The following is a 16,522-nucleotide window of genomic DNA, read 5'->3' on the forward strand; positions in this document are numbered from 1 at the left end:
AATTACAATTAATTGTCTCACCCCTGTCAGTCTGTCTTTACACAGCTCCCATATATTAATACACTACCGGTCAATAGTTACAACATCTACTTATTCAAGGGATTTTCTTTATTTTTTAAAGTTTCTACATTGTAGAATAATAGTGATGACATCAAAACTATGAAATAACACATGGAATCTCGTAAGTGACCAAAAAAGTGTTAAACAAATCAAAATATATTTTATATTCTTCAAAGTAGCCACCCCTTTGTCTTGATGACAGCTTTACACACTCTTGGCATTCTCTCAACCAGCTTCATGAGGTGGTCACCTGGAATGCAGTCAATCATTACTTTAAGACATGAAGGTCAGTCAAATCTGGAAAATTTCAAGAACATTGAAACTTTAAGTGCATGATTCCATGTGTTATTTCATAGTTTTGATGTCATCACTATTATTCTACAATGTAGAAAATAGTAAAAATAAAGAAAAACCCTGGATTGAGTAGGTGTGTCCAAATTCTTGACTGGTACTGTATGTGTCCCTCAGTGTTTGTCATTGGTGTTACCATCTTGAAAATCACTTATTACAAAGATACACATGCCCTTGTGCATTCCCTCCAAAAACGTAGCGTGCAAAATTAGCTACAAATTAGAAAGAGGATTGCAGTGTCACCTGGTGAACTTAATTTAAATGGAAGGAAATTACATTAAGCAAAATTATTAATCACGTCACTATTACATCTTTTTGTAGGTGTTATTGACCTTAAATTTGAGCATCTTTGGCCTCCATGTCTGAAACTCCTCATTTACAGTGCATTGGGAACGTATTCCTTTCCTTTTTCCACATTACGTTACAGCCTTATTCTAAAATGGATTCAATATTTTTTCCCTCATCAATCTACAAACAATACCCTGTGATGACAAAGCAAAAACATTTTTGCCAATATATTTATATACTGTATATATATATATATTATATATTATATAAATTATATAAATTTGCCAAAATTACTAAAAACAAGTTTTTGCTGTTTCAATAGGGGGTATTGTGTAGGAGGGGGTATTGTGTAGGAGGGTATTGTGTAGGAGGGGTATTGTGTAGGAGGGGTATTGTGTAGGAGGGGGTATTGTGTAGGAGGGGTATTGTGTAGGAGGGGGTATTGTGTAGGAGGGTATTGTGTAGGAGGGGTATTGTGAGGGGGTATTGTGTAGGAGGGGTATTGTGTAGAGGAGGGGTATTGTGTAGGAGGGGGTATTGTAGGAGGGGTATTGTGTGTAGGAGGGGTATTGTGTAGGAGGGGTATTGTGTAGGAGGGTATTGGAGGAGGGGTATTGTGTAGGAGGGGTATTGTGTAGGAGGGGGTATTGTGTTGTGTAGGAGGGGGTATTGTGTAGGAGGGGGTATTGTGTAGGAGGGGTATTGTGTAGGAGGGGGTATTGTGTATTGGAGGGGGTATTGTGTAGGAGGGGGTATTGTGTAGGAGGGGGTATTGTGTAGGAGGGGGTATTGTGTAGGAGGGGTATTGTGTAGGAGGGGGGTATTGTGTAGGAGGGGGGGGTAGGAGGGTATTGTGTAGGAGGGGTATTGTGTAGGAGGGGGTATTGTGTAGGAGGGGTATTGTGTAGGAGGGGTATTGTGTAGGAGGGTATTGTGTAGGAGGGGTATTGTGTAGGAGGGGTATTGTGTAGGAGGGGTATTGTGTAGGAGGGGTATTGTGTAGGAGGGGGTATTGTGTAGGAGGGATTGTGTGTAGGAGGGGGTATTGTGTAGGAGGGGTATTGTGTAGGAGGGGGTATTGTGTAGGAGGGGGTATTGTGTAGGAGGGGTATTGTGTAGGAGGGGTATTGTGTAGGAGGGGGTATTGTGTAGGAGGGGGTATTGTGTAGGAGGGGGTATTGTGTAGGAGGGGGTATTGTGTAGGAGGGGGTATTGTGTAGGAGGGGGTATTGACGAGGGAAAAAACTAATTAATCAATTTTATAATAAGTCTGTAACGTAACAAAATGTGGAAAAAGTCAAGTGGTCTAAATACTTTCTGAATGCAGTGTACTTTCTACTCCTGCTGGTGCCACAATGTTACCCTAATGGAGCTACCAACCCTAACATCTCTCCTCAGCCTGCTCCTCAGCCTGCACCTCAGCCTGCTCCTCAGTCTGCTGCTCAGCCTGCAGCTCAGCCTGCTCCTCAGTCTGCTGTCAGCTTGCTCCTCAGTCTGCTTTCAGCCTGCTCCTCAGTCTGCTCCTCAGTCTGCTGTCAGCCTGCTCCTCAGTCTGCTGTCAGCCTGCTCCTCAGTCTGCTTTCAGCCTGCTCCTCAGTCTGCTCCTCAGTCTGCTGTCAGCCTGCTCCTCAGTCTGCTGTCAGCCTGCTCCTCAGTCTGCTCCTCAGTCTGCTGTCAGCCTGCTCCTCAGTCTGCTGTCAGCCTGCTCCTCATTCTGCTTTCAGCCTGCTCCTCAGTCTGCTCCTCAGTCTGCTCCTCAGTCTGCTGTCAGCCTGCTCCTCAGTCTGCTTTCAGCCTGCTCCTCAGTCTGCTCCTCAGTCTGCTTTCAGCCTGCTCCTCAGTCTGCTGTCAGCCTGCTCCTCAGTCTGCTGTCAGCCTGCTCCTCAGTCTGCTGTCAGCTTACTCCTCAGTCTGCTGTCAGCTTACTCCTCAGTCTGCTTTCAGCCTGCTCCTCAGTCTGCTCCTCAGTCTGCTGTCAGCCTGCCTCTCAGTCTGCTGTCAGCTTGCTCCTCAGTCTGCTGTCAGCTTGCTCCTCAGTCTGCTGTCAGCTTGCTCCTCAGTCTGCTGTCAGCCTGCTCCTCAGTCTGCTCCTCAGTCTGCTGTCAGCCTGCTCCTCAGTCTGCTCCTCAGTCTGCTGTCAGCCTGCTCCTCAGTCTGCTGTCAGCCTGCCCCTCAGTCTGCTCCTCAGTCTGCTGTCAGCCTGCTCCCCAGCCTGCTCATCAGTCTGCTTATCAGCCTGCTCATCAGTCTGCTCATCAGTCTGGTCATCAGTCTGCTCATCATCCTGCTCATCAGCCTGCTCATCAGCCTGCTCCTCAGCCTGCTCCTCAGCCTGCTCATCAGTCTGCTCATCAGTCTGCTCATCAGCCTGCTCCTCAGCCTGCTCATCAGTCTGCTCCTCAGCCTGCTCATCATCCAGCACCCTGTTACATTGCTGCTTGTAGCTATATTTCAACTTGTCTTAGCTCCAATGTTCAATCAGTAGTTGAAGCTCTATAATAATCTCTTTAAAGTATTATGAAACCAATAATTATATTAAACCTCAAAATGTCAAACTGACAATTTATCTCCATGCTGTTGGAATCAAATAAACACCACCAATTAAAACATTTGCATTAGGCTATCAAAACAAATGAAATGGTTGATATAGCTATAGGCTTAATGAGAGTGAGAGTGACAATAGGGATAATCCTATTAGAAGTCTTCAGGTACAGAGGGGTATTAGTTATAATTCTGATCCACTGTGAAGACCTCTATCTGTCCCCCAGTGTGTCCTATGTGAACCTGCCGTGAACCGTACCCTACAGCTCTACGCTGAACCTCTCCACTGTTTGCGCCAATGCACCCCAGCTGTGAAGAAATTACACCTCCTCATCTGGTACCAGGTAGGACTGAGTGTACATCTACATAACTTAAGGTAGGACTGAGTGTACATCTAGATATCTTCAGGTAGGACTGAGTGTACATCTACATAACTTCAGGTAGGACTGAGTGTACATCTAGATATCTTCAGGTAGGACTGAGTGTACATCTAGATATCTTCAGGTAGGACTGAGTGTACATCTAGATAACTTCCTTTTTCGGACCTAGAAAGTTGTCAATTTTATGTTAACATTTTGATAATAGATTGGAAATATTATGCATGATAGCAACATTTGTGATTTTAGAAAATGATACAGAATACTGTATATATTATGTGAAGACATTGTTTTACTGTATATTAATGTGTTGTCAACATTTATAAATCAAATCAAATGTTATTGGTCATATTCACATGGTTAGCAGATGTTAATGCGAGTGTAGCGAAATGCTTGTGCTTCTAGTTCCGACAATGCAGTAATAACCAACAAGTAATCTAACTAACAATTCCAAAACTACTGTCTTATACACAGTGTAAGGGGATAAAGAATATGTACATAAGGATATATGAATGAGTGATGGTACAGAGCAGCATACAGTAGATGGTATCGAGTACAGTATATACATATGAGATGAGTAATGTAGGGTATGTAAACAAAGTGGCATAGTTTAAAGTGGCTAGTGAGACATGTATTACATAAAGATGCAGTAGATGATATAGAGTACAGTATATACATATACATATGAGATGAGTAATGTAGGGTATGTAAACATTATATTAGGTAGCATTGTTTAAAGTGGCTAGTGATACAGTATATTTTACATACATTTCCATCAATTCCCATTATTAAAGTGGCTGGAGTTGAGTCAGTGTGTTGGCAGCAGCCATTCAATGTTAGTGGTGGCTGTTTAACATTTACATTACATTTGGTTAACAGTCTGATGGCCTTGAGATAGAAGCTGTTTTTCAGTCTCTCTGTCCCAGCTTTGATGCACCTGTACTGACCTCGCCTTCTGGATGATAGCGGGGTGAACAGGCAGTGGCTTGGGTGTTTGTTGTCCTTGATGATCTTTATGGCCTTCCTGTAACATCGGGTGAGTGCTTTTGGTGACAAGCCAAATTTCTTCAGCCTCCTGAGGTTGAAGAGGCGCTGCTGCGCCTTCTTCACGACACTGTCTGTGTGGGTGGACCAATTCAGTTTGTCTGTGATGTGTACGCCGAGGGACTTAAAACTTACTACCCTCTCCACTACTGTTCCATCGATGTGGATAGGGGGGTGTTCCCTCTGCTGTTTCCTGAAGTCCACAATCATCTCCTTTGTTTTGTTGACGTTGAGTGTGAGGTTATTTTCTTGACACCACACTCCGAGGGCCCTCACCTCCTCTCTGTAGGCCATCTCGTCGTTGTTGGTAATCAAGAATACCACTGTAGTGTTGTCTGCAAACTTGATGATTGAGTTGGAGGCGTGCATGGACACGCAGTCATGGGTGAACAGGGAGTAGAGGATGGGCTGAGAACGCAACCTTGTGGGGCCTCAGTGTTGAGGATCAGTGAAGTGGAGATGTTGTTTCCTCCCTTCACCACCTGGGGTCGGCCCGTCAGGTAGTCCAGGACACAATTCCAGAGGGCGGGGTTTGAGCCCCTTGGTCTCCAGCATAATGATGATCTTGGAGGGTACTATGGTGTTGAATGCTGAGCTCTAGTCATGTGAACACCATTCTCACATAGGTATTCCTCTTGTCCAGATGGGATAGGGCAGTGTGATGGCGATTGAATCGTCTGTGGACCTATTGGGGCGGTAAGCAAATTGAAGTGGGTCTAGGGTGACAGGTAAGATGGAGGTGATATGATCCTTGACTAGTCTCTCAAAGCACTTCACGATGACAGAAGTGAGTGCAACGGGGCGATAGTCATTTAGTTCAGTTACCTTTGCATTCTTGGGTACGGGAACAATGGTGGACATCTCGAAGCATGTGGACACGGCCGGGGATGCCGTCTGGGCCAGCAGCCTTGCGAGGGTTAACACGTTTAAATGTCTTTCTCAGGTCGGCCACGGAGAAGGAGAGCCCACACAGTCCTTAGTAGTGATCTTTACTTTTCACTCTCTTTCTATTGCTCACTACAGCCGCATATTTATTGAATACAACAGGGGACAATGACTCATAGTAACATGTACATGTATCCCCAGACAGTCTCAATGTGATAATAATTATCCTGACATTAAAGAGACAGAGGATTTATTATTCAAAAGACTGTTCATCTGTTGTCACCTGTTGCTTAACCTGTCATGTCTGGGCCCATATTCATAAACAGGTCTCAGAGTAGTAGGAGGTCTGATCTGGGGTCAGTTCAGACATTTAGACCATAAACCAGTCTCAGAGTAGTAAGAGGTCTGATCTGGGGTCAGTTCAGACATTTAGACCATAAACCAGTCTCAGAGTAGTAAGAGGTCTGATCTGGGGTCAGTTCAGACATTTAGACCATAAACCAGTCTCAGAGTAGTAGGAGGTCTGATCTGGGGTCAGTTCAGACATTTAGACCATAAACCAGTCTCAGAGTAGTAGGAGGGCTGATCTGGGGTCAGTTTAGCCATTGAGACCATAAGAAATAAGAAATAATTAAATGGACGCTTTATGCATACGGAACCTGATTCATTCAAACTTGGTGTTTCCTTCCCTTTACAACAGGTTGGGGAGGAGCTGGATTCTTCCCTGAATCACTCTGCCAGGGACCTGTGTTCTGAATCACTCTGCCAGGGACCTGTGTTCTGAATCACTCTGCCAGGGACCTGTGTTCTGAATCACTCTGCCAGGGACCTGTGTTCTGAATCACTCTGCCAGGGACCTGTGTTCTGAATCACTCTGCCAGGGACCTGTGTTCTGAATCACTCTGCCAGGGACCTGTGTTCTGAATCACTCTGCCAGGGACCTGTATTCTGAATCACTCTGCCAGAGACCTGTGTTCTGAATCACTCTGCCAGGGACCTGTGTTCTGAATCACTCTGCCAGAGACCTGTATTCTGAATCACTCTGCCAGGGACCTGTATTCTGAATCACTCTGCCAGGGACCTGTATTCTGAATCACTCTGCCAGGGACCTGTGTTCTGAATCACTCTGCCAGGGACCTGTATTCTGAATCACTCTGCCAGAGACCTGTATTCTGAATCACTCTGCCAGAGACCTGTATTCTGAATCACTCTGCCAGGGACCTGTATTCTGAATCACTCTGCCAGGGACCTGTATTCTGAATCACTCTGCCAGGGACCTGTGTTCTCAATCACTCTGCCAGGGACCTGTATTCTGAATCACTCTGCCAGGGACCTGTATTCTGAATCACTCTGTCAGGGACCTGTGTTCTGAATCACTCTGCCAGGGACCTGTATTCTGAATCACTCTGTCAGGGACCTGTGTTCTGAATCACTCTGCCAGGGACCTGTGTTCTGAATCACTCTGCCAGGGACCTGTATTCTGAATCACTCTGTCAGGGACCTGTATTCTGAATCACTCTGTCAGGGACCTGTGTTCTGAATCACTCTGCCAGGGACCTGTATTCTGAATCCAATTCAATGGTGCAATTAACGACTTCTCAGGCTGAGGAGTGAGTTTACAAATCCATACCTGTTAAAGTCCACAATCACCATCTCTTCATAAATGTATTGTACCCAAAGGAAGAGACTGCAGCTGAGCAGAGTCATATTCCTCCTGTCTGGTGTTCTACTGTGTTGTCTCTACCAGCTGTCTATCACCTCCAAGCTCTCCCCAGGACCCTGGCCCCATGCCCTGCCCCAAATAGGTGAGGGGTCTGGGGATGGAGAGGGACTGACAGGGGCCCTCCTGGAGGAAGTTGCATTGGAGACCTTAAGGGAGGGGGGACGCAGTGTTGACACACAAGAGGAGGAAATTATAGATTTGGTGACAACTGAAGTGTCCGATTATTACTCAGAGACGACTACAGATGATGTCACACCATCCACTACCACTGAGGTCTCATCATCATCAGTGACTACAATCCGGACTATCGTTCACTGTATATATGTAGACCTGGAGCCTCCCATTCAGATCCCCACCCTTCCCAACCCACCACCCACCCATCTAGTCCCCAACACCACCCAATCCTCCCCTGCCGACCCGGGGGACGCCCCTCATCAGAAAGGAGAGTACCCGACTGATATCTTCTCCGTGGAGGACCGGAGACGAGGCTGGGTGTCGCTCCACATCTTCGGGATGATGTACATGTTCGTCTCACTCGCCCTTGTGTGTGACGAATTTTTTGTCCCTGCGCTCGGCGTCATCACAGACCAGCTCGCCATCTCCGACGACGTTGCTGGGGCAACCTTCATGGCGGCGGGAGGTTCCGCTCCGGAGCTGTTCACCTCTCTGATTGGCGTGTTCATCTCTCATAGCAATGTGGGCATCGGGACGATCGTGGGGTCGGCGGTGTTCAATATCCTGTTCGTCATCGGCATGTGTGCCATCTTCTCCAAGGAGATGCTGCACCTCACCTGGTGGCCCCTGTTCAGGGACGTCTCCTTCTATATCATAGGTAATAATATACTATCACATGTAAAGGCAGATGCTGCACCTCAGCGCTTTTTACATCAGCAGTTGTCAAAGTGCATAACAGTAACTCGGCTCTGGCCTCAGAGAGCAAAGGTAGAAGCGAGAGCACAGTGGCCAGGAGAAACTACCTAGAAGGAAGAAACCTACTGTACAGAGGAACCTGGCTCAGTGGGGCTATATTCCTTTGGCTGTACCAGGTGGAAATTAAGAGTACATGTGGCCATCAAGGCCAGATAGTTTCTGAGTCCAGAGGACAGGAGAGAAGAGGTTCCACTCATAAATAAATGATAGTGTGCTTGGAGCCAGCAGTCGATCTCAATCACAAATAAATGTAAGGATAAAGGCCAGCACTCACTGGCATATAATATAAAGGCCAGCACTCACTGGCATATAATTGCAATTGAAGCTATTTGGGATGCAACTATTATTCACAACATGCTCATTTACCTAACCTCTAGCTGTGTCCTCTAACCTCTTGCTGTGTCCTCTAACCTCTTGCGGTGTCCTCTAACCTCTTGCGGTGTCCTCTAACCTCTTGCGGTGTCCTCTAGGTGTCCTCTAACCTCTTGCGGTGTCCTCTAACCTCTTGCGGTGTCCTCTAACCTCTTGCTGTGTCCTCTAACCCCTTGCTGTGTCCTCTAACCCCTTGCTGTGTCCTCTAACCCCTTGCTGTGTCCTCTAACCCATTGCTGTGTCCTCTAACCCCTTGCTGTGTCCTCTAACCCCTTGCTGTGTCCTCTAACCCCTTGCTGTGTCCTCTAACCTCTTGCTGTGTCCTCTAACCTCTTGCTGTGTCCTCTAACCTCTTGCTGTGTCCTCTAACCTCTTGCTGTGTCCTCTAACCTCTTGCTGTGTCCTCTAACCTCTTGCTGTGTCCTCTAAGATCTTGCTGTGTCCTCTAACCCCTTACTATTGATGAATTAACATCTATATTGTTTTCAGGCCTGATCATGTTGATAATCTTCTTCCTGGACAACACCATCATGTGGTATGAGAGTATAATGCTGGTGGCTGGCTACAGCTCCTATGTCTGCTTCATGAAGTACAACGTTCAGCTGGAGGCAGCATTCAAGAACCAGCTCAGGAAACATCAGCACATCATTAATATCATCACTGTGGCTGTTGAGGATGAACCTGATAAGGTACATTTTATTTGCATTTATTTATTTAACTAGGCAAGTCAGTTAAGAACAAATTCTTAAGAGTATACAGGAGAACTTACAATACCGTTCAAAAGTTTGGGGTCACTTAGAAACGTCCTTGTTTGTGGGTTTGATTATGGCTCAAAATGGCCAGAAACCAAGAACTTTCTTCTGAATCTCATCAGTCTATTCTTGTTCTGAGAAATGAAAGCTCAACGTCAACAGTGACATTAATAGAGAAGAGGTGACTCCGGGATGCTGGCTTTCTAGGCAGAGTTGCAAAGAAAATGCCATATTTCAGACTGGCCAATAAAAAGAAAAGATTAAGATGGGCAAAAGAACACAGACACTGGACAGAGGAACTCTGCCTAGAAGACCAGCATCCGGGAGTCGCCTCTTCACTGTTGACGTTGAGACTGGTGTTTTGCGAGTACTATTTAATGAAGCTGCCAGTTGAGGACTTGTGAAGCGTCTGTTTCTCAAACTAGACACTCTAATTTTTAGTTATTTATTAATTTCACCTTTATTTAACCAGTTGAGAACAAGTTCTCATTTACAACGGCGACCTGACCAAGATAAAGCAAAGCAGTGTGACACAAACAACAACACAGAGTCACACATGGAATAAACAAACGTACAGTCAATAACACAATAGAAAAGTCTATATACAGTGTGTGTAAATGGCGTAAGGAGGCAAGGCAGAAAATAGGCCATAGTAGCAAAGTAATTACAATTTAGCAGATTAACACTGGAGTGATAGATGTGCAGATGATGATGTGCAAGTAGAAATACTGGAAATACTGGTGTGCAAAAGAGCAGAAAAGTAAATAAAACAATATGGGGATGAGGTAGGTAGATTGGATGGGCTATTTACAGATGGGCTATTTACAGATGGACTATGTACAGTTGCAGCGATCGGTAAGCTGTTCAGATAGCTGATGCTTAAAGTTAGTGAGGGAGATTTAAGTCTCCAACTTCAGCGATTTTTGCAATTTGTTCCAGTCATTGGCAGCAGAGAACTGGAAGGAAAGGCGGCCAAAGGAGGTGTTGGCTTTGGGGATGACCAGTGAGATATAACTGCTGGAGCGCGTGCTATGGGTGGGTGTTGTTATCGTGACCAGTGAGCTGAGATAAGGTGGAGCTTTACATTGCAGAGACTTATAGATGACCTGGAGCCAGAGGGTCTGGCGACGAACATGTAGCGAGGACCAGCCAACGAGAGCATACAGGTCGCAGTGGTGGGTGGTATAAGGGCTTTGGTGAAAAAACGATGGCACTGTGATAGACTGCATCCAGTTTGTTGAGTAGGGTGTTGGAGGCTATTTTGTAAATTACATCGCCAAAGTCGAGGATTGGTAGGATAGTCAGTTTTACGAGGGTATGTTTGGCAGCATGAGTGAAGGAGGCTTTGTTGCAAAATAGGAAGCTAATTCAATATTTAATTTTGGATTGGAGATGTTTAATATGAGTCTGGAGGGAGAGTTTACAGTCTAGCCAGACACCTAGGTATTTGTAGTTGTCCACATATTCTAAGTCAGAACTGTCCAGAGTAGTGTTGTTAGTCGGGCGGGCGGGTGCGGACAGCGATCGGTTTAAGAGAATGAAATGTACTTTTCCTCTTGCTCAGTTGTGCACCGGGGCCTACCACTCCTCTTTCTATTCTGGTTAGAGCCAGTTTGCGCTGTTCTGTGAAGGGAGTAGTACACAGCATTGTACGAGATCTTCAGTTTTTTTTGGCAATTTCTCTCATGGAATAGCCTTAATTTCTCGGACCAAGAATAGACTGACGAGTGTCAGAAGAAAGTTCTTTGTTTCTGGCCATTTTGAGACTGTAATCAAACCCACAAATGCTGATGCTCCAGATTCTCAACTAGACTAAAGAAGTCCAGTTTTATTGCTTCTTTAATCAGGGCAAACGTTTTCAGCTGTGCTATCATAATTGCAAAAGGGTTTTCTAATGATCAATTAGCCTTTTAAAATGATAAACTTGGATTAGCTAACACAACGTGCCAATGGAACACAGGAGTGATGGTTGCTGATAATGGGCCTCTGTACGCCTATGCAGATATTCCATTAAAAATCAGCCGTTTCCAGCTACAATAGTCATTTACAACATTAACAATGTCTACACTGTATTTCTGATCAATTTGATGTTATTTTAATGGACAAAAAATGTGCAGGAAATTTCTAAGTGACCGCAAACTTTTGAATGGTAGTGTATATTTGAACTATTTTTGGTATAGTGTTCCTTTGTTACAGATACTGTCACGATGTTCGTAATAATGGTCGGACCAAGACGCAGCGCGATATGAGTTCCACATACATTAATGTTAGTGAAACTTAACAAAACAATAAACAAACCAACCATGAGGTGCAATGTGCACTAACTCCAAACATAAACAATATCCCATAACCCACAGGTGGAAACCATCAAACCATGACTACTGAGGTGCAATGTGCACTAACTCCCAACATAAACAATATCCCATAACCCACAGGTGGAAACCATCAAACCGTGACTCCTGAGGTGCTACGTGCACTAACTCCAAACATAAACAATATCCCATAAAAATCTGTTGTTCTGCCCCTGAACAAGACAGTTAACCCACTGTTCCTAGGCAGTCATTGAAAATAAGAATTTGTTCTTAACTGACTTGCCTAGTTAAATAAAGGTTAAATAAAAAAATAAAAAATAGTAGCAATTGGGAGGGATATCTGCACGTCAGGGGTCGATAATGAAGATAATTTTGTGAGAACAGACATGGAGGCTGGCTCCTGTGTAAGGAGAATCATGTCATACAGCTCATTATTCATCTGGTTCCCTCAAGCATACGTGGAGGACCTGATTAAACCATATATCTCCTTCAAAATCCCTATGGCTGAATTAGAGCCTATGATCAACAACATGTGCCTTAAAAACTTGGATTAAGTTAATCCAAGTTTTTAAGGCACATGTTGTTGATCATAGGCTCTAATTCAGCCATATTTCCTTTAAAGTTAAAGCATGTTCTCAAAGCAAATGATACAGCCATACCTCATTCAAAACAGATGTTGTTGATCAAACATGATTAGTCATTCACTCACTGATGAGACATTCACTCACTGATGAGACATTCACTCACTGATGACACATTCACTCACTGATGAGACATTCACTCACTGATGAGACATTCACTCAGGGAGAGTCACTCACTCACTCACTGATGAGTCATTCACTCACTGATGAGTCATTCACTCTTCCCTCTGTCATTCATGAGTCAAAAGATTCCATTTGAAGGGGCGGCGTGTTCTGGAATGTTTTAAGATCTGGTGAATTCTTGTTGTCCACAGGATGAGACAGCAGGTCAGAATAGTAGCCCTCCTGCCCCAGAAGACAAGAGACTCTTAAAGGTAAACAACTAGGCAGTGATCAAGTAGTAGTTTACCAGGATTTACCAGGGGTAGTTTAGTAGGATCCCCAGGGGTAGTTTAGTAGGATTTACCAGGGGTAGTTTAGTAGGATCCCCAGGGGTAGTTTAGTAGGATTTACCAGGGGTAGTTTACTAGGATTCCCCAGGGGTAGTTTACCAGGATTTACCAGGGGTAGTTTACTAGGATCCCCAGGGGTAGTTTACTAGGATCCCCAGGGGTAGTTTAGTATGATCCCCAGGGGTAGTTTAGTAGGATCCCCAGGGGTAGTTTACTAGGATCCCCAGGGGTAGTTTACTAGGATCCCCAGGGGTAGTTTACCAGGATCCCCAGGGGTAGTTTACCAGGATCCCCAGGGGTAGTTTACTAGGATCCCCAGGGGTAGTTTACTAGGATCCCCAGGGGTAGTTTAGTAGGATCCCCAGGGGTAGTTTACTAGGATCCCCAGGGGTAGTTTACTAGGATCCCCAGGGGTAGTTTACCAGGATTTACCTGGGGTAGTTTACTAGGATCCCCAGGGGTAGTTTACTAGGATCCCCAGGGGTAGTTTACCAGGATTTACCAGGGGTAGTTTACCAGGATCCCCAGGGGTAGTTTAGTAGGATCCCCAGGGGTAGTTTAGTTTACCAGGATCCCCAGGGGTAGTTTAGTAGGATCCCCAGGGGTAGTTTACCAGGATCCCCAGGGGTAGTTTAGTAGGATCCCCAGGGGTAGTTTACCAGGATCCCCAGGGGGGGTTTAGTTTAGCTTAGGATCCCCAGGGTAGTTTAGTAGGATCCCCAGGGGTAGTTTAGTTTAGTAGGATCCCAGGGGTAGTTTAGTAGGGGTAGTTTAGTAGGATCCCCAGGGGTAGTTTACTAGGATCCCCAGGGGTAGTTTAGTAGGATCCCCAGGGGTAGTTTAGTAGGATCCCCAGGGGTAGTTTACTAGGATCCCCAGGGGTAGTTTACTAGGATCCCCGGGGGTAGTTTACTAGGATCCCCGGGGGTAGTTTACTAGGATCCCCAGGGGTAGTTTACTAGGATCCCCGGGGGTAGTTTACTAGGATCCCCAGGGGTAGTTTACTAGGATCCCCAGGGGTAGTTTACTAGGATCCCCAGGGGTAGTTTACTAGGATCCCGGGGGGTAGTTTACTAGGATCCCCAGGGGTAGTTTACTAGGATCCCCAGGGGTAGTTTACTAGGATCCCCGGGGGGTAGTTTACTAGGATCCCCAGGGGTAGTTTACTAGGATCCCCAGGGGTAGTTTACTAGGATCCCCAGGGGTAGTTTACTAGTTTACTAGGATCCCCAGGGGTAGTTTACTAGGATCCCCAGGGGTAGTTTACTAGGATCCCCAGGGGTAGTTTACTAGGATCCCCGGGGGTAGTTTACTAGGATCCCCAGGGGTAGTTTACTAGGATCCCCAGGGGTAGTTTACTAGGATCCCCAGGGGTAGTTTACTAGATCCCCAGGGGTAGTTTACTAGGATCCCCGGGGGTAGTTTACTAGATCCCCTAGGAGGGTAGTTTACTAGGATCCCCAGGGGTAGTTTTACTAGGATCCCCAGGGTAGTTTACTAGGATCCCAGTAGGATCCCCAGGGTAGTTTACTAGGATCCCCGGGGTAGTTTACTAGGATCCCCAGGGGTAGTTTACTAGGATCCCCAGGGGTAGGATCCCCAGGGGTAGTTACTAGGATCCCAGGGGTAGTTTACTAGGATCCCCAGGGTAGTTTAGTAGGATCCCCAGGTAGTAGTTTAGTAGGATCCCCAGGGTAGGGTAGTTTTAGTCCCCGGGGTAGATAGATAGGGGAGTTTAGATAGGATCCCCAGGGGTAGTTTAGTAGGATCCCCAGGGGTAGTTTACTAGGATCCCCAGGGTAGTTTACTAGGATCCCCAGGGGTAGTTTACTAGGATCCCCAGGGGTAGTTTACTAGGATCCCCAGGGGTAGTTTAGATGGATCCCCAGGGGTAGTTTACTAGGATCCCCAGGGGTAGTTTACTAGGATCCCCAGGGGTAGTTTAGATGGATCCCCAGGGGTAGTTTACTAGGATCCCCAGGATCCCCAGGGGTAGTTTAGATGGATCCCCAGGGTAGTTTAGATGGATCCCCAGGGTAGTTTAGATAGGATCCCCAGGGGTAGTTTAGATGGATCCCCAGGGGTAGTTTAGATGGATCCCCAGGGGTAGTTTAGATGGATCCCCAGGGGTAGTTTAGATGGATCCCCAGGGTAGTTTACTAGGATCAGGATCCCCAGGGGTAGTTTAGATGGATCCCCAGGGGTAGTTTACTAGGATCCCCAGGGGTAGTTTAGTAGGATCCCCAGGGGTAGTTTAGATGGATCCCCAGGGGTAGTTTACTAGGATCCCCAGGGGTAGTTTAGATGGATCCCCAGGGGTAGTTTAGATGGATCCCCAGGGGTAGTTTAGATGGATCCCCAGGGGTAGTTTACTAGGATCCCCAGGGGTAGTTTAGATAGGATCCCCAGGGGTAGTTTAGATGGATCCCCAGGGGTAGTTTAGATGGATCCCCAGGGGTAGTTTAGATGGATCCCCAGGGGTAGTTTAGATGGATCCCCAGGGGTAGTTTAGATGGATCCCCAGGGGTAGTTTAGATGGATCCCCAGGGGTAGTTTAGTAGGATCCCCAGGGGTAGTTTAGATGGATCCCCAGGGTAGTTTAGATGGATGGAGTTTAGATGGATCCCCAGGGGTAGTTTAGATGGATCCCCAGGGGTAGTTTAGATGGATCCCCAGGGGTAGTTTAGATGGATCCCCAGGGGTAGTTTAGATGGATCCCCAGGGGTAGTTTATCAGGATCCCCAGGGGTAGTTTAGATGGATCCCCGGGGGTAGTTTATCAGGATCCTATTAGCTACTGCAAAAGCAGCAGCTACATGACACAATGCAGAACATTCATAGACAAGAACAGAACTACATACATTTAAAATAAGTCTGCACGCTTTTATGCATGAATGCCTCCATAATCATTTGATTCATATAGTTTCCGCCCATAATGGGTATCCTGGGGTAAAGTGTAGAGTTTTCACAATAGCCACCCGCAATGGGTTTTCTAAAGGTAAATGAAATATTCATTAACATAAAATAACCAGGCCTGGAATGTTTTGCCTTGTTAATGTCAATTGCCCTTAATGGATTACCCGCGGTTCAGTGTAACGGGTTCCAGTCTACCACCCCTAAAGGGTTATCTGAGGTATTGTTTAACGGGTTCCAGTCTACCACCCCTAAAGGGTTATCTGAGGTATTGTTTAACGGGTTCCAGTCTACCACCCCTAAAGGGTTATCTAAAGGTACAGTGTAACAGGTTAGACTCTTGCTGATATATAATGAATCAGATGGAGTTGTTAGACTCCTGCTGATATATAATGAATCAGATGGAGTTGTTAGACTCCCGTTGATATATAATGAATCATATGGAGTTGTTAGACTCCTGCTGATATATAATGAATCAGATGGAGTTGTTAGACTCGCTGATATATTGATATATAATGACTCCTGGGTTGGATATATAATGAATCATATGGAGTTGTTAGACTCCTGCTGATATATAATGAATCAGATGGAGTTGTTAGACTCCTGTTGATATATAATGAATCAGATGGAGTTGTTAGACTCCTGCTGATATATAATGAATCAGATGGAGTTGTTAGACTCCTGCTGATATATAATGAATCAGATGGAGTTGTTAGACTCCTGCTGATATATAATGAATCAGATGGAGTTGTTAGACTCCTGTTGATATATAATGAATCAGAAGTTTCACCTGAGGTTCTTGGCTCCCACTGAGGCTTTCACTTCAACCACCATGATCAGAGTTAACAGACGTGAACGCAGTAACCTTTAATTGTGTTTCCT

The 16,522-nt window shown here is 45.6% G+C and overlaps 1 protein-coding gene across 1 annotated transcript; it reads left to right on the plus strand.

Annotated features, from left to right (window-relative positions):
* The first annotated feature begins 3,466 nt into the window (after nucleotides 1-3,466).
* LOC115127211 (sodium/potassium/calcium exchanger 1-like) lies at nucleotides 3,467-12,662 on the plus strand. Its single transcript, XM_029656854.2, has 4 exons — nucleotides 3,467-3,584; nucleotides 6,247-8,101; nucleotides 9,061-9,260; nucleotides 12,591-12,662. Exons 2-4 carry the CDS (start codon nucleotides 7,210-7,212, stop codon nucleotides 12,660-12,662), a joined length of 1,164 nt encoding a protein of 387 aa, XP_029512714.2. The 5' UTR covers nucleotides 3,467-3,584; nucleotides 6,247-7,209.
* Nucleotides 12,663-16,522: the final 3,860 nt, after the last annotated feature.

The sequence above is a fragment of the Oncorhynchus nerka genome, linkage group LG9a, assembly GCF_034236695.1.
Source record: "Oncorhynchus nerka isolate Pitt River linkage group LG9a, Oner_Uvic_2.0, whole genome shotgun sequence".
In the NCBI taxonomy this organism is placed as follows: domain Eukaryota; kingdom Metazoa; phylum Chordata; class Actinopteri; order Salmoniformes; family Salmonidae; genus Oncorhynchus; species Oncorhynchus nerka.

Excerpts from the sequence above, each read along its gene's own strand:
- LOC115127211 (XM_029656854.2), top strand. The coding sequence starts at position 7,210 with ATGTATTGTACCCAAAGGAAGAGACTGCAGCTGAGCAGAGTCATATTC. Across the intron at positions 8,102-9,060 it reads CGTCTCCTTCTATATCATAG|GCCTGATCATGTTGATAATC; the intron begins GTAATAATATAC and ends TATTGTTTTCAG. Across the intron at positions 9,261-12,590 it reads TTGAGGATGAACCTGATAAG|GATGAGACAGCAGGTCAGAA; the intron begins GTACATTTTATT and ends TGTTGTCCACAG.